Source organism: Scyliorhinus canicula, chromosome 14 (genome assembly GCF_902713615.1).
Source record: "Scyliorhinus canicula chromosome 14, sScyCan1.1, whole genome shotgun sequence".
NCBI classification, from domain to species: domain Eukaryota; kingdom Metazoa; phylum Chordata; class Chondrichthyes; order Carcharhiniformes; family Scyliorhinidae; genus Scyliorhinus; species Scyliorhinus canicula.
Window position 1 is genome coordinate 30,511,538 of NC_052159.1, and position 17,912 is coordinate 30,529,449.

At 41.5% G+C, this 17,912-nt stretch overlaps 2 protein-coding genes across 4 annotated transcripts in view; both read right to left on the minus strand.

Moving 5' to 3' along the window:
- The window catches only part of LOC119977748 (F-BAR and double SH3 domains protein 2-like), a 326,212-nt gene that overhangs the window by 271,267 nt on the left and 37,033 nt on the right, over positions 1-17,912 (minus strand). For all 3 annotated transcript variants that reach the window (XM_038818952.1, XM_038818954.1, XM_038818953.1), the window contains exon 3: positions 12,238-12,283. In XM_038818952.1, coding sequence (XP_038674880.1) covers positions 12,238-12,283 — 46 coding nt within the window. The remainder of the gene's footprint in view (positions 1-12,237; positions 12,284-17,912) is intronic.
- Positions 6,936-7,365, minus strand: LOC119977756 (40S ribosomal protein S21-like). The gene has a single exon (XM_038818963.1). It carries the CDS (start codon positions 7,263-7,265, stop codon positions 6,936-6,938), a length of 330 nt encoding a protein of 109 aa, XP_038674891.1. The 5' UTR covers positions 7,266-7,365.

Here is a 17,912-nt window from a genome sequence, read left to right on the forward strand (position 1 = left end):
GCCAGTACAGTTTATACACTGTACTGATAAAGTACCACTAAATAAATTAAATACTCCTAAAAATGAAGTCAGTACTCTATTCGCTTCCCATTCAAATGCTTGGCAATAGCAAATACAATGATCTTCAGAACATGTAAAGATGTCTTCAACACAATATTAAAAACTTCCATGTATTAGAAACACACAAATCCATGTTGAGTGAAACTAATTCATGCATCTTTACATAATTTTCATGAACTGCATAGTGTACATGGGCCAAAATTTGCCGGAACAGTGTGAAGTGTGACATATGCCATTAACTGGGAATTTACATTCCCAGTCATCTCACACTATGCTTATGCCAAAATCTGCTGGGGAGAAACAAAATCAATGTGGCAACAAACTCAGACTAATCGGGGACCTTGTTCCTGGTGCAGTCAATCACTTACCCCACAGACTAAGCATATGGTACGAGCAAAAGTTGAAAACAGATGCCATAGCTTGCGGTTCAGAAGTTGGGGGGGGGGGGTAAGCTGAGCTGCATATTCTGACATCGCCTTAAATCAATTAATAAAGTTATTTTCAGAAAAAAGAAATTGTGAAATACTGTTGAAAATAATTTCCAATATCTGCAAATTCACTTTTTCATGGTGATGTTGCAAGAGGATGCAAAGAAACAGGCCCAAATGTCTGGGACAAGGATCTGCATGCCCTCTTTCAGCAAAACCAGCTAGCGGAGAGACAGAAGGCTGAGCTCAGAGTCAGAGCCACAGAGAGACAGACTGGTGCCCTGAGTGCCATGTTGATAATTCTACACTCGAGTGCCAGAAGAAATGTAGTCAAGGCATGGAAGGTCAGATAACCCTTAGGATCAATTCAGCATTTTATTAAAAACAAAAGGGAAAAATAATTAAAAGTTGCATCTAACAGTTTTCTTTTAAAAGGCTGAACTAGAAAGAAAACCTTTTTCTAGCTTAGTTGTAAATAGCGGATGGGGAGGGGTGGACGGTAGGGTTGAGGAAATGCCTGCAGCGTCCATCTTCTCTTGCAGGACTGCAGAACTTTGTGAATAATTTGAAATTTAAATTGTTTCTGTTGCATTGAGACCGTGGCCCATCGGCCCATAATTTCTTAAAGTGGCGATCTCTGGAGGATTGTCACTCTCAACGGATTTACCTTTACTGGGACTCCAAAGTCCCTGTCTCGCCCAACTTTCCTTATTCAGGGTGGGTGAGACAGAGCAGCAAAGCATGCTCCCGGCTGCATCAGCGAGGAGTAACTGAGACGCAGAGGCAAGAAACGCCCCCTGGAGGTGGGGTCATTTGGGGTGGGGGAGGAATTTGGGTTGGTGGGTCCCCTGGGGGGTGCATGCGTGTGGGTGGGAGATTGTCCTGTGCAAGGCTGTGTGGGTTTTTTTTAAATAGTTACCCTGGAGTTGGACGTGATTTTTTTTTCTCTCCGTTTTAAAGTAGCTGTCAGGGTAACACTGACAGAACCATGCCAAGTTAGATAGTTAAATAGCTTATGTCGGATGGTTCATGGCCCAGCGCAGTTGTCCGAAAAAATTAGCACTTTGGGCAATTGCCGGGTAAACCCTTCCATGGGAATTTCCTAGAGGGATTCACCAGCACATAATTTGGATAACCCCCTAAATGTGACACCGCGGAACCAAGAAGCTATGGGCTACTGTACTTTTAAACAGAAATTTGTTCAACATTATTGAAGTGCTCTTATTGGAAAAATGTTGCACAATTTCTAATACCATCCACTACTTTTTAAACGTTTAACGGAACACGTTGTTAAGCTGAAGCTGCTTACTCGTGATGCAGAATAATTATTACTGTTAAACACATTTGCACCTAAAATACTGCAACAGAAAAGCCATAGCACAATTTCTAACACTTATGCATGCACTACTTTATAAACAATACCTCAAACAGTGTTACAACTGCTGGTATTTTATTACTTGGCTACCTTCCCAGCAACATCTGCTACATTGCCACCCATTAATGCTGCTGTATATTTCCAGTTTAGCTTGCTCATAATTGTTGTGTTGCCCTGCAAAGTTATAAAGTGTGGAGAAACTTTGGGTCCTTGAGAAATCACGCTGTACTTCTGCACCTTTAATTTGGCAGTCGCAGCATTACTAAGCATCTACCTTTCCTGACAGTAAACAAATGCGACATGACAACCCAGGGAGTGAGACATGGCACATGTCTAGAACATTCACCAAGTTTTGAAGTTCAACACTTGTTACCACTGTACAGCTTACAATACTTGATGTAAAGAAACTGAAGTCCACAAGCACACACACACGCAGACTTTTCTCATTTTTTCAGTGTTAGGCTCTGACTGAAAGCTGACATGTAGCTTTCCAGCTGTACAGCAGAGTTTTTAGTCCAGATTTTCAGGCACTCATAAATGAGTGGGCGGTATTTACGCCATTAGTCTAGCAGGGCCTTGTAGAGCCAACTCCACCAAGATCAGGGCACAATCTTTAAAAGGTACCTTGATCAGCACAGAAAGTAAATGGCCTGACCCCCAGCTTATGCTCCACGGACACAAAGGACCCTCCTCTCAATTATTTGAGGGTTCCTGCCCCACCATACCACAGCACAAACAACAGGGCACATGCCCTACCTCCTACCCCCGCAGCTCCAGAGGGACCACCCCAGCACAGGTTGGCAGTGCCACATTTGTATGTAACCACCTTTGAATTAATTAGTTTAGAATTAAGTTCTGTAATTAACCTTTGGAAATCTGTAGTTCTTTTAAATTTTAATACCTGTTAGTGAAATGTACTGTTATATTTAGCACACCAATCACTTTCAAGCTTTGATTTTATATTATTTTATTAAGAATGTGTAATTGCTGTAACTTTTGAGTTTTGCAAAACTATTCTAAAAGTGTAATTGATTGATACCATGCATCGAAAGATGCAACAAAAATATACGATCGATAAGCAGAAGTTATAGAGAGAGAACAGAGTGTCAACCTGCACCCAAGGCTGAACTGGAAATTAAGAGGTGTACACTTGTCAAGTCCCAAACCATCTTTAACAGGTATAAATCTATGTATGACAGATTTCCTGAGTTACTTCACTAAACTGTCTCCTGTTAACTAAATGGTTAAATTTAAGTTCACCTGGAACTTACACAAGGGAGTCTTCCTATCCTCAGACTTCCTTTTAACCACTGTTCCTTCTATGTCAACCCAGAGAAAACCTCTATCCCAAATCATTATAACAGCATTTTCTAAATCTCAATTTCTAGTGGCAGTCATTCGCCACAATAATTCTGCAGCCATCAATGTGATTAATGCCTTTGCCCCAGCAGATTCTCATATCACTCTCATATTCCAAAAATCTATCTGGTACAGCTCTCTATTTTCACATCAAGTCTAAGGGGCGCAGATTTGAGTCCAAGGTAAAGTCACCATAATTACAGGTGACCATAGGCTGCTTTCCCCTTTGAGGGGGCGAGCCGACTGGTGGTGGTTTAATCCAAGGATCACCACACCTCAGGCGAGGGACAAGGTTGAGAGAGCGAGGCCTTCATGAATAACCTCAGCTTGTCCAGGAATTGAACCCATGTTGCTGGCCGAGGGTTTGAGTGTATCTGGTGTGCAACTGGCGTACACCATCCAAATCTGGCTGAATCACATCAAGACCCCACTCAACAGAACAGAGCAAAGATAACCCACCACTCTCCTTTGCTCCCACCCTCATCTCCAGCAAGTGTAGGGAGCTCAAGAACTTCTTTACCATGAAGATTGAAACAATCCATTCTATTACCTCTAGCCACCCTTCCTCTTGCTCCATTTCCTCTCCATTGTCAAGTCTGTTATCACCTCTCAAATCTGCCCCATCTTTCCTGAACATTCATGTCTGAATCTCCTCAATCAGATCTTGGTTCCTTAACCATTCCTTTGTGCATACAATTAATGCCTTTGTCTCAGTGCATCCATTCATTGTTCTCCAATGTCTTTCTCGCATTATCAAGTTCAGTGAGGTTTCAGCTCTCTCAGCCAGTTAGAAGAAGGAGTACCCAGCAGAATCACAACCCATTTTTAAAAACACCACATGATAGGCCTGATCAGACTGCTCCTGCGAGCCAGATATTTGGCATCCTTGCATAGGCTAACAAATTTTAGTATCTAATTGCTGTCAGCAAGGAAAATAAAAAGTCACTTTAGTTTAGGGCATTCTTATTATTTTCTATAGTTATGTTAATGTACAGTAGTGAATACAATAGTACATTACTGATGCATTAGTTTTACTATATTATAGTACTTCCTGACAACAATTATGGGCACAATCAATTCCTGTTAAATGCTTGCCAGATAAAATTACGGCATTAAATTATTCAGCTAATCTTCCCAGCTGATAAATCCTACAATATGAACATAAATTCTACCTGTCAGGATTTCCAGAGGAGGTAATGTGACAAAAACTTGCTCATAAGCTAACTTGGGTGTAAATTGCTCCCTTATTATTTAGGGCATCAAACATGCTTGAAGATGTGCAACACTTACTGGATTTTATATCTCTACTGTTCTATTAGTTTAGCACTAGTATATGAAAGTATATTATGGAGTCACAGTTAAATGTACAAGAATCAGTAATTTTTCATAACTTTCTGTCCATTGAATGAGACAATCATACCAAGATATACATGAACTATTTACAGAAAGACAACAGCTTTGCAAGAGATGCTCATTAAAATCATTATTCTGCAGCAGTATGGTTCTCAAAAATGAAAACATTTGATCAAAATATTACAGTTTTGAAGCTTTTTTTTTAAAAATGGATGGCAGGAGAAAGCTGTCACCAGGACAGTCATCGTCTACTGTTGTTCCCTAGATAGGTCCCAGAGATGAAACAGTTGTCCTATAACGAAAAGCTGAGTATAATGGACAAATATTCACTAAAGATTTAGAAGAATGAGAGGCAATGTTATTAAAAGATAGAAAATTCTGAAGAACTTGATAGGGTAGACACAGATTGTTTCTGTTGGTCAGGGAACCCAAAACACAAGGGCACAGTCTCAGGAAAAGGATCCGATTCATTTAGCACTGAGATGAGGAGAAATTCACTTGAAGGCTGTATGGTCTACTCCTGCTCCTATTTCTTAAATTCTTATGTACTACATGTGGAATAATCTGGAGTATTTCTAGTTCTGCTTCATTTTAAGGATTAAATAAATTGCCATGCTGAACATTTGTACTATGATGACTGATTTCATATTAAACAGTCTAATTTTGTTGATAATCAAAAGGATGGAAAGCCACAAGAAACAGGCTGATTAAATACAGAGATATCTGAATAATTTTGAGAGTGCATGATGATGTGGTAAAGGTTATTTATGCAGAAGGCTTGGGAAATGAGAAGAAGCTACGGTAAAATTAGCTAAATATAATAATTTGAGGACAACGCAAAGAAACATTTGGATATGCTACTACATAGATTGCTGAAGCCATCAGAACAATCTGCATTCCTCCAAGATTGGTCTCTTGCAAACACCCAATTTTCATCGGTTCAACGTTACTTTCACTTGCCTTAGTCCCAAGCTTTGGAATTCCCTCTCCCCTCTTCGAAGACGTCTTTTCAAACCTATCTGTTTGACCAAGCTTTTAGTTACCTGTCCCAACATCTCCTATGTGGCTTGGTGTCAAATTTTATTTTGATTGCACTCCAATGAAGCTCCTCAGAACACAATACAACAAGAAATATACAACAGAAATATAGGTTGTGTGAAGTTATACACCAAAGCTTGAAAAACAAAAGAGTATTATTTAAATGGCAATACAATGGGAAGTGTGGATATACACGTGTGGTGGCACAGTAGCACAGTGGGTAGCACTGGTGCTTTACAGCGGCAGGGTCCCTGGTTTGATTTTCGACTTGTCTGTGCGTAGTCTGCACATTCTCCCCACGTCTGCGTGGGTTTCTTCCGGATGCTCCGGTTTCCTCCGACAAAATCCCGAAAAGATGTGCTTGTTAGGTAAATTGGACATTCTGTATCCGAACAGGCGCCGGAGTGTGGCGACTAGGGGATTTTCACAGTAACTTCATTGCAGCGTTAATGAAAGCCTACTTGTGACAGTTAATTTTGAAAAAAAAAATTTAGAGTACCCAATTCATTTTTTCACAATTAAGGGGCAATTTAGCGTGACCAATCCACCTATCCTGCACATCTTTGGGTTGTGGGGGCAGAGCTCACGCAAACAGGGGGAGAATGTGCAAACTCCACACGGACAGTGACCCAGAGCCAGGGTCGAACCTGGGACCTCGGTGCTGTGAGGCAGCAGGACTAACCCACTGCGCTGTCCCTACTTGTGACACTAATAAAGATTATTACAAAGGGATCTGGATGTCCTTGCACACCAGTCAATGAAAGTGGAGAGGCAGGTGCAGCATGAAATTAGAAAGGCAAATTATATGTTCACATTCATTGCAAGAGGATTTGAGTTCAAAACTGGAGATGTCTTACTGCAGTTATACTGTAAGAAGTCTTACAACACCAGGTTAAAGTCCAACAGGTTTGTTTCAAACACGAGCTTTCGGAGCACGGCTCCTTCTTCACCTGAAGAAGGAGCCGTGCTCCGAAAGCTCGTGTTTGAAACAAACCTGTTGGACTTTAACCTGGTGTTGTAAGACTTCTTACTGTGCTCACCCCAGTCCAACGCCGGCATCTCCACATCATGGCTGCAGTTATACTGGACCTTGGTGAGACCATACCTGGAGTACTGGGTGCAGTTTCGGTAGGGAGTGCAACAAGTTAACTAGGCTGATAATAGGCTTGGCAGGACTGTCCAATGAGAAGAGATTGGTTTGACTGGGCCTGTATTCACTAGACTGAGCAGCATAGTAGCACAGTGGTTAGCACTGTTGCTTCACAGCTCAGGGTCCAAAGTTCAATTCCCGCTTGGGTCACTGTCTGTGCAAGTCTTTTTTTTTATATATATAAAGTATTTGCTCGGCTTTTTATTTCTATACAAACATGAAACTTCTTATAACTCGAGTCTTCAGCTTGTTGGACAGCTTTAGCCACAATGCCATCATTCTTAGCCAGCCTCAAGATGCAATCATCTGATTCACCCATCCTACAGATAGCTCCACAGATAGCATAGGTTTTGTGCTGACCATTAAATCTTCCTGTTACTTTGTCAACATCAGAAAGGTTGATTTGAATGGAAGCATGATCCTTGGCACCAATAATTCTGTTGCTCACAGAACATTTACGTGGAACATAAAGATCAACAAATTCGCCAGCGTCGTTCTGCATGTTGGGTTTTATATAGTTTCCGCTTTTGTTCAGAAGTTGGACTGTATTCAGTTGTTATGCAGGGATCCTGTACCCAGAATGGCGGCCGCCGAAAAGAGAGAGCAAGCCGGAGGCGGAAGCACGGCAAAAAAAAAAACTGTCTGTGCAAGTCTGCACAAGTCTGCACATTCTCCCCGTGTCTGCGTGGGTTTCCTCCCACAGACTAAAGATGTGCAGGTTAGGTGGATTGGCCATGCTAAATTGTCCTTGGTGTCCAAAAAAAGGTTAGGTGGGGTTACTGGGTTATGGGGATGGAGTGGAGGTGTGGGCTTACGTATGGTGCCCTTCCCAAGGGCCAGTGCAGACTCGATGGGCCAAATGGCCTCCTTCTGCACTGTAAATTATATGATCCTATGAGTGGAAGGAAGAGATATCACCTGATTGAATCAAATAAAATTCTAACAGGGCTGGACAGACTAGATGCAAAGGGTAATAAACCTGTGGAATTATCTACCACAGAAGGGAGTGGAGGTCAAGCCACAATGTAATCAATAAAGAGATGGATAATATTTTAGATTTTAACAGCAGTAAATAAAATGAATTTACTTCATGTGAGCGTCACTGGCTCGACCAGCATTTATTGCCCCTCCCTAGTTGTCCTGAGAAGGTGGTGCTGAACTGCCTTCTTGAAATCGCTGCAGTTCTGGGGGGCTATTTCAGCATGGCCAATCCACCTAACCTGCACATCTTTGGACTGTGGGGGTGAAAACTGGAGCACCTAGTGGAAACCCACGCAGACACTGGGAGAATGTGCAAACACCACAGTTACCCAAGGTCGAAATTGAACCCGGGACCCTGGTGCTGCGAGATAGCCGTGCTAACGACTGTGCTACTATGTCATCCCTTCTTGAGTATTGTTGGAACTGCTCCCAACTCCTGGAGTTGTGCCTTGTAGATGGTAGACAAGGAGACAAGAAGGGAGTTACTCGCTGCAGGACTTCTAGCCTTTGACCTGCTCTGGTAGCCACAATATATATAATGCCCAGTCCAGTTGGCAATTATGTCTCTGCCTATATATGCTGTGAAACTGTCTCCACTTCACCTGATGAAGGATCAGTGCTCCGAAAGCTTGTGATTTCAAATAAATGTGTTGGACTTGAACCTGGTGTTGTGAGACTTACTAGTCCAGTTTAGTTTCTGGTCAATGGTAACCCCCAAGATAGTGAGGGATTCAGCATTGATAATGCCACTGAATATCAAGGGTCGATGGTTAGAACCTTACTTGTTGAGATGGTCAGCTACCTGGCGCTTGTGTGGTGCGAATGATACTTGCTACTTGTTAGCCCAAGCCTGGATATCGCCCAGGTCTTGCTGCATTTGGACATAGGAGGATGTTCCAGTATCTGAGGAGTCAAGAATGGTACTGAACATTGTGCAAGCAATCATCAGTGAACATTCTCACTTCTGACCTTATGATGGAAGGAAAGTCTTTGATGAAGCAGCTGAAGATGGTTGGGCCTCGGACACTACCCTGAGGAACTCCTGCAGTGATGTCCTGGAACTGAGATGATTGACCTGATTTCGCCCCATACTCCTTGATGCAGGGGTATGGGGAGAAAGCGGGAACATGGCATTGAGAGCGAGGATCAGCCACGATCATATTGAAAGGCCGAATCACCTACTCCTTCTCCTAGTTTCTAAGCCATTGTTATGGGAGCAGCAATAAAGCGGGTAAACAGGATCGTGAGCTGTACAGCCAAAGAGGGCACGTATTTCAGCTAGTGATCAAGTTGTACCGATCCCAAGGGACAAATATACCTCAATCTTTCTGGCAGAAGCACAGATTCTACTAAAAGGCATAAACCTTGAGCTTCGAAAAGGGAAGGTAAATAAACAATTGATATTTAAGCAAGGATCCTGATAATGTGGACTAGACCACAATGGGAGGCTGTGATTATTTCAGCAAATTAAACATAAAGGAGGATGAACCTGACAAAAAAAAATGACCGGAAAAACAAATTGAGGAATTGGCACTGACTCAAGTTGGAAGGAGTTGTGACCAATACCTTACTTAAATATAGTGATTTTTTTTTTAAATAAAAAAGATGGAAGAGTAATGGAGCCAGTGAGACAGAGAGAACACTGGTTGTCAGATGGGAAACAAAGAGTAGGAATAAAAACATATTTTTCCAAATGCTGGTAGTGAGTAGTGGGGTAACCACAGTGCTGGGATCCCAGCTATTTCACTATAAATTAATTATTTTGAGGAGGGTACTAAATGTAATATATCCAAATTTGCAGAAGACACAAAACTGGGTGGTAGGGTGAGCTGTGAGGAGGATGCAGAGATTTGGACAAACTGAGTGAGTGGGAAATGAATGGCAGATGCAGTAGAATTTGGATAAATGTGAAGCGATCCACTTTGATAGCAGAAACGGGAAGGCAAGTTATTATCTGAATTGCCACAAATTAGGAGGGGGGAATGTGCAACGAGACCTGGGTGTCCTCGTACACCAGTCACTGACGGTACGCATGCAGGTGCAGCAGGCTGTAAAGGCACATTTAAAAGTGTAGCTGCCTTTAATCAGAAAAAATGTTAATTACCAGAATTTTTAAACAGTTTATGATTTGGAGGAAAATGTGTAAACCTGTCATAGCTCTTTGGTGAGGTCCAGGTACCCACTTTGGAATTCGAGAGAGTACATACGAACAGAGATCAGGAATAGGCCTTCAGTCCCTCATGCCATTTAATAAGAACATGGATTAATGCATGTAAGTGGTGGATAAGGTCTGTGGAACTGTCAAGTCAAAAGCTGTCAAGTCATTTAAATCCCCAGCTCTTTAAATTTTGCAAAAAGAAGCCTGCAGTTCAATTAAAGTGCTGACAATGTCAATGGATGTTGTTCACATGAGCTCACGGGTCACTTTATAGTAGTAGAACTGCTTGACCACTTCTACAACTTATAATTTCATAGATAATGGGGCTATACGTTTAGTTTGATTCACAGCTCCAAGTGGTTAACTGCATTTGATGTAGGGCTTTGAATGCAAGTGCTTGTTTTGTTTATACAAAGCAGAAAAACTCAATGCCCCCGTCCCCCCTATACATAAATAATAAATTAACACCCATGTTCGTTCTAATATAATGAAGCCTGCAAGTGGTACTTACTTATTTTATTTCATTTCATTTCAGCATGGCTCCTGAGGCCTGCCCATGGTAGATACAGGGTGAGTTTGGTATGGGGGGGGGGGGGGGGTGTAAGAGTAAACTGTGGGGCATGGGTTGGCATGAGTTGCCACAAAGATGGGGCTATAAAGAGCCATAGGTTGAGTAGAGGTTCATGGGTTGGCATTGATGAGGCATGGGGAGCATGTGGGAGCTGAAGGGATGTGACAGCTAGATGTTTTTGTTTTGTTTTACTGTTTTTATTGAGATGTGTATGAAGTGCCAGGTGTCATGGATTTGCCCAGCAACAGGTAGAAATATTCCCAGTAATAACAATAACACAAATGTAATAAGGCAGGATGGGATGCAATCTGTCCAGCAACAGGTAGAGATTTGCCGAGTGAAAGTTGCCAGTACCCTCAGAAGCCGAGATGCCATTCACATCTAACAACTTATAATGACAATCTCCAATCTAACAGCTAGAAGCTTCGGTTAGCATTTAAGCCTTAGAGTCAAGTTTGTGCAGAAACCTTTGTAAAGATAGTTTAAATATCTGCAGTGGCCCAGGGAAATTCTTTTACCAGATTTGACTATCAGCCCTATATTGTGTGGTAACTATAAGCTGTAATTGGCTTATAGATTTACTTAATTCTGATGTTGTTTGGAGAAAGGGAAAGTCATACGGAGCTCAGGGATCGTATATATAGCTTGGAACAAGGGGCACATTATATATAAAATGTGTGTGAGAGAGAGAGTGTGTATTGATTCATATACTTAATTGTCCAAGAATATTGTAGTCCATACATTTATATTTTCTTTAATTTAATAGATAGTCTTTACTAATTGTTTTTTTTAAATTTAGAGTACCCAATTAATTTTTTCCAATTCGGGGGCAATTTAGCATGGCCAAGCCACCTACCTTGTACATCTTTGGGTTGTGGGGGCGAAACCCACGCAAACAAGGGGAGAATTACTAATTGTTAAATGACAACTGGGATGATTATTCTCACTGGAGGTTCACTCAACTCCTCACACCATTCCCAAGAAAGGTAAACACCCCCACAAATCAGTGTTTTAAGTTGGGATACCCTTGCCGATACCATTAACGTGGTTCATGACACAGAACATTGAGAAAGACATTTTAACTAGCCTGCCTCAGCACTCAGCAGCCCCACTGATGCCTGTGCATTGTTTACAGGGGCAGACCAGGTTACAGGTAGCACTTACTCTCCACCATGGAATGAAACAGCCGTTTGCCGAAGTTTATCCCAAGACAAGTTTGTGTGTGTGTGTGTGTGGGGGGGGGGGGTCAGGAATTTACCCAATTGCACCCCCAACAAAAGTCTGGCCCTTAGAAAAACTTCTCCGATATGGGAATGGAATTCCATTATCTTTTGCAAACACCTATAAAAGGATTCACGAAAAAGCTTAAAGCCTTTACTCCTTTCTTTGTTCGCATCCCTAGTTTATTTTGACTACTCTATTTAAACTATTATAGTTCCTCTGAACTTTAGAAGTGTCAAAAGTGCTCCTCCTATCTCCTCACCTTGCTGAATGAAATCAAAACTCATCACTTAGTCACGTACTCTAAACTCAATTTCTTCTTGGGATCTCAAAACTGTTAACTCCTTTCCTCCCTCACTCATCTTCTCCTCCTAAATACTGCAGGCTTTTATATTAGGTTGAATTCCCTTTATCACTTTACTTTGTCCTGTTTCACTCAAAAAGATCCTTCACAATGAGCATTGGTTTGTGAATTTAAAGATAGTTTTTGCTATTTTACAATAGTTGAGCCTTATAAAAGATAGGAATTCACTCACACCTTACCTGAGCATAGTCCTTCTCAATTGCAATTCTCTTCTGACTAAAAGTCCTAGAAGACAAGGAACAAAGCTAAGTCAATTGTGAAAAGTACGAAAACATAAGCAATTTATTGTAATTACATACAAAGATGTAAACCCAGAAAATAACACGAGAGCATTAACTATATCTCATTGCCCATTTAATTTTAACATGGCCCTTCCAAGTTGAGCACGCTCCATTATAAGAATACAGATAATAAAGAATAATTTGAAAAGTCAGCTTTACAATGGGAGTCAATATTATCAATAAGAGACAAATGACAAGCACAATGTCTCTAGGACTGGAGACTGCAACATTAGAAGTCACATAACCATTTGCAATGATCAGGCAGCTGAAATCTTCATTATTCAATCTTCAATAGGATTTTCTTAAAACCCGAATTTATGGGATTAGCTTTGATTCGATATGTCTTCACTAAAGTTAGGCTGAACACATATATACTACACTCCAGATAAATTGCTTTTAAGGTGTAATTTGTGAACATATTTTACTGTTGTCTAAAGATGCAGATAGCTATAAGAGAAATAAGCATTCATAACTGGCTACTGGTATTTTGAAAGACATTCAGATGCAATGAAACTATATAATTTAGCACTGTTTTTCAAGTATTTGTGGAATGGTAAGAGATGCAATGGGTTTTGGAGGGACCAGGGAGGGAGGGGGTTAGGGCAGAATCAGAGACTATTTCCTCGGGTGGATGTAGCTGTTACAAGGAGACATAACTATAAGATTCAGGGTGGGAGATATAGGAGGGATATCCGAGGTAGGTTCTTTACTCAGAGAGTGGTTAGGGTGTGGAATGGACTGCCTGCTGTGATAGTGGAGTCGGACACTTTAGGAACTTTCAAGCGGTTATTGGATAGGCACATGGAACACACCAGAATGACAGGGAGTGGGATAGCTTGATTTTGATTTCGTACAATGCTCGGCACAACATCGAGGGCCGAAGGGCCTGTTCTGTGCTGTACTGTTCTATGTTCTATGAAATTTGCTGCCAAAATCTTCATTCATGCCTTTTGTTGCCTCAAGAGTATTCCAATGCAAAACTGTCTGACCTCTCACATTCTACCGTCCGTAAACTTGAGATCATCCGATCTAGCTAGCTTTGACAAAGAGTCATCGTACTCGAAACTTTAACTCTTTTCTCTCCCTACAGATGCTACCAGACTTGCTGAGATTTTCCAGCATTTTCTCTTTCGTACCACATGGCCTATAGCGGTTCAAGAAGGCAGCTCACCACTACCTTCTCTAGGGCAAATTAGGGATGGGCAACAAATGCTGGCTTAGCCAGCAATGCCCACATCCTGTAAACATTCATTAAAAAATGAATTTTTTAAAAGTAAAAATAAAAGTTGTTTTATCCTTTAACTGTATCCAATAAGCACATGCCCAAACAACCTTGAGTCTTCAATTATATTAATAAAATAATATAATTTGTAATATAAGCTGAGTAATTTCTTTCCAACCCAATATGCCCCAAAAACATAAAAAATCTTAATGCGTTGAACAACCTTGGTTTTTAAAAAGGATTAGAAAATTACAGAACAGCGGCTTGGATTTTCCTGCACTCCCTGCAGTGAGCGTTCTGGTGGCTGAGGCATTCGCCATTGGCCGCCGTCGAAAAGTCAATGGCCATTTGCGGTATTTGCCAGCCACACCGCCGAGGAACCTATGGCAGGGTGTGGCGGGGTATGGTCTTTGGCGGGACTGCAAGTTCCCACTGGAGGGAAGGGACTGAAAATCATAGTTACGGCAATTTTGAATAATGGATTCGGAAAAACTAATCATGTAATTGAGCATCAGTCCCACAACAATTTAAATTACAAAAATTTAATTATTTAATCAATTATTGCAGAGCAATAAAAGCAAGCAAAATTAGAGGAAAAACTAGGCAATTGTCACCAGCTACTTGTGCCAAAGACTGACACACCACTTCCTGGAAATGAAAAAAACATAACAAGAGAAACATTGGACCAGTAGTATTCTGCTCAGTGACAGATCACAAAACAAATCCTAAAGTGCAACAGCGCTACCATAGTATCTTGCACGCATAGAACCAGAAAGTGAGATTGGGCTGGATGGCCTCTCATCAGTTCCTGCAGTGATGACGTGCAGTGTTGTAAAAATTACTACAATTCTATGCAATACCATGGTAATCATCTCAAAATTGCAGCATTTCCTTCAGTAAAGGTTTCAAAGTAGATTTTATCTCCCCATACATTAATTCTGCTCCCTTGCCAATATCTATCTTTAACTCCTAAAGAAGTTGACTTCTCATCAGGGTACAGTTCCATGGGTGTCAGCCACCTCTAGCATGCCTTGCAGGTCACACAATTCACGTGTTGACAACTTGATTGCTTAATGTCCTCACCCAACATTTGAATGCATGCACTTGGGGTTGGAGACACCAGACAAATCAGGAATGTAAATGTAACAATTTTCCCTTCCTTAGTCAAAAGCCGCTAGCAGAATTGTAGTGCTCAAAGCCAGCATATCGAAGTTCACTGTGCAGACCATTTAGATTAAGCGAGAAACCCAAGTAATTTAGCTACCGTATATACTCGCGTATCATGCGATCTCGCGTATCATGTGACCCCTAAATTTTCGTCCCCAAAACATGATTCTATGCTATATCTCATGTATCATGCGAGTCACTTTTTTGGAAATTAATGCCCAAACTAAAACTTCCAAATGGTATCATTCTCTGTGGATTCTGCAGAGTGGATTCTGTTGTGAAAGCTGTTCGCAAATCGAACAGCTTTCCAGCTGTCTTTACTAGCGTCGTTCTGCCACTTGACGTTTCCATTCATAAAAACGGCAAGTAAAACACCCGCGAATTCTGTATCGGAAAAAGACGGCCATGTATTGAATAAACTACCCATATGATCAGGAATACTACTCTTCAGATTTTGACCACAGCATTCTGATGGGAAGATGTTCAGCCACTTGACGTTTCCATTCATGTTTTTATGAATGGAAACGTCAAATGGCTGAACATCTTCCCATCAGAAAAAACAGCAAGTAAAACACCCGCGAATTCTGTATCGGAAAAAGACGGCCATGTATTGAATAATGTAACAAAGAATTATATACACCCTATGATGGTCAGTAGTACATTTTTTTTAATGTATTTATTATGGAAACGCGCAGATTTCAAAAACTGAGAAAGTATCATCTTTTCTCCAGGGTTGAAGGGTATGTTCTTACTGTTAGAGTTACAGTCGCTAGCTAGCAATAATCAGACATTTTATTTGGGTAACTTTAATAATAGTAGTCAGCACCTGAACAATGCCCCCTTAGATCATGATTGCCTTTTACTGCATCTGCTTAACTATGGGTTGCGTTATTTGCTTTATGAATCGAGTAAGCGGACTTACATATACATTACCAAACTGGAAGGATTAAATGAATGTCTTGATTTATCAGTAGTGCAATCCTTATTCTGTTTACTAAGCTGTATTTGTTTAACCAGCAGGTAGTGTGTCATTAACAAAAGGTGCAGGTTCCCACATGTTCTATAGATTTCCTTCCTCGTCGGAAAAAACAGCAAGTAAAACACCCGCGAATTTTATATCTCGCGTATCATGCGACCCCCCAAATTTAGGTTACAATTTAGGTCTTCAAAAGTCGCATAAGGGGCAGCAGGGTAGCATGGTGGTTAGCATAAATGCTTCACAGCTCCAGGGTCCCAGGTTCGATTCCCGGCTGGGTCACTGTCTGTGTGGAGTCTGCACGTCCTCCCCCTGTGTGCGTGGGTTTCCTCCGGGTGCTCCGGTTTCCTCCCACAGTCCAAAGATGTGCGGGTTAGGTGGATTGGCCAATCTAAATTGCCCGTAGTGTCCTAATAAAAGTAAGGTTAAGGGGGGGGGGGGGATTGTTGGGTTACGGGTATAGGGTGGATACGTGGGTTTGAGTAGGGTGATCATGGCTCGGCACAACATTGAGGGCCGAAGGGCCTGTTCTGTGCTGTACTGTTCTATGTTCTATGTTCTATATACGGTATTCATGTGGTGAGCCAAGGGGTGGCATGTAAATAGCATTTTATTGTTCTAAATTTAGATTAGATAACATAACAAGCATCACACATTTAGGACCATCAGTTTCATATCAAAGAACAGCATTATGTCCCCTATAATATGCAGTAAAATGGGATTTAAATAAAGCAACTAAATTTAAAAGTTAAGTTTCCATACTTGCGGTGGTTGTTCATTGAGGTCTGCCCCCTTATCTTGCCCCATACGTGATGCAGAGAGGTATCCCTCAAGCTACATAACCAATTGTCTATCTCTATGGTCCTTTAGGGACTACAGCTAATTACATCACTAACTTTTAAAAAGACCCATCATCTCTGTCCTTCCTTAAATTAATTTTCAGGATATAGATATCCCTAGCATTACTTGCCCACCCTTAATCACCCTGAGAAGTTGGTGGTGAATCATCTTATTAGAATCATAGAATCTCCCACGTGGAGTTTGCACATTCTCCCCGTGTCTTCGTGGGTCTCACCCCCACAAGCCAAAGATGTGGTAACTAGATTAAGGGGATGGGGAAGAGGAGGTGTGTGCTTGAGTGGGGTGCTCTTTCCAAGGGCCAGTGCAGACTTAATGGGGAAAATGGCCTCCTTCTGCACTGTAAATTCTACGATACTATGATACTGTGATACTATGTGCAGGGTAGGTGGATTGGCCAAGCTAAATTGCCTCTTCATTGGAAATAAAATAATGTAAACATTTTTTTAAAAATCATAGAATCCCTACAGTGCAGAAGGAAGCTTTTCAGCCCATCGAGTCTGTACTGACCCCATTGATTCTGTACCAACCGTCCGAAAGAGCACTCTACCTCGGTCCATTCCCTCGCCCTATCCTTGTAACCCCACACTTTGATCATGGCCAAGCAACCTAACCTGCACACCTTCGGACTGTTTGCTATCTATTGCACTGCTGCAGGTGCTATGAAGTTGCTCCCATAATACTGTTTGGTAGGAAGCTTCAGGAATTTGACAAGGACGGAACAAAAACATCCCAAGACTAGTCATAGAAACTGCATGGCAAAAACCGGGCTATAAACAACAATAATGCACTGCCATCAATGGTGGAGCAATTAAAATAGGGAACGTGCAAGAGGCCAAAATTAGAGGTCCGACATGGCCTCCCTGCTTTTGCAATTTATGCCTCAATTGATAAAAGCAAGTGCCCCATATGTCTTTTTCACCACCCGATTAACCTGCCCTCCGAGATCTATGACCAAACTCGCCAGGGTCCCTTTGTTCTTCGGAACTTCCCAGTGTAATGCCGTTCATTGAATACTTCCTTGTCAAATTTCTTCTTCCAAAGTGCATCACCTCTTACTTTTCAGGGCTAAATTCCCTTACACTTCTCAGGGTTAAATTCCATCTGACATTCATCTGCCTATTTGACCATCCGGTCGATATCTTCTTGTAACCCGAGACACTCAACCTCACTATTAACCACCTGGCAAATCTTTGTGTAGTCTACAAACGTACTGATCCTACCCACTACAGTCATCTATGGTGTAGTCACCTAAGATGGCCATCTGCAAAGGGCCATGGGAATTATGGCCAACCCAGGGCTCAGCAATACAGAGCTTGCGTATATTTGAAACACAGGTAACCAAGCCTG

What these genes read in the sequence shown, in the direction of transcription:
- LOC119977756 (XM_038818963.1), bottom strand. Translation starts at nt 7,265, where the DNA reads ATGCAGAACGACGCTGGCGAATTTGTTGATCTTTATGTTCCACGTAAA.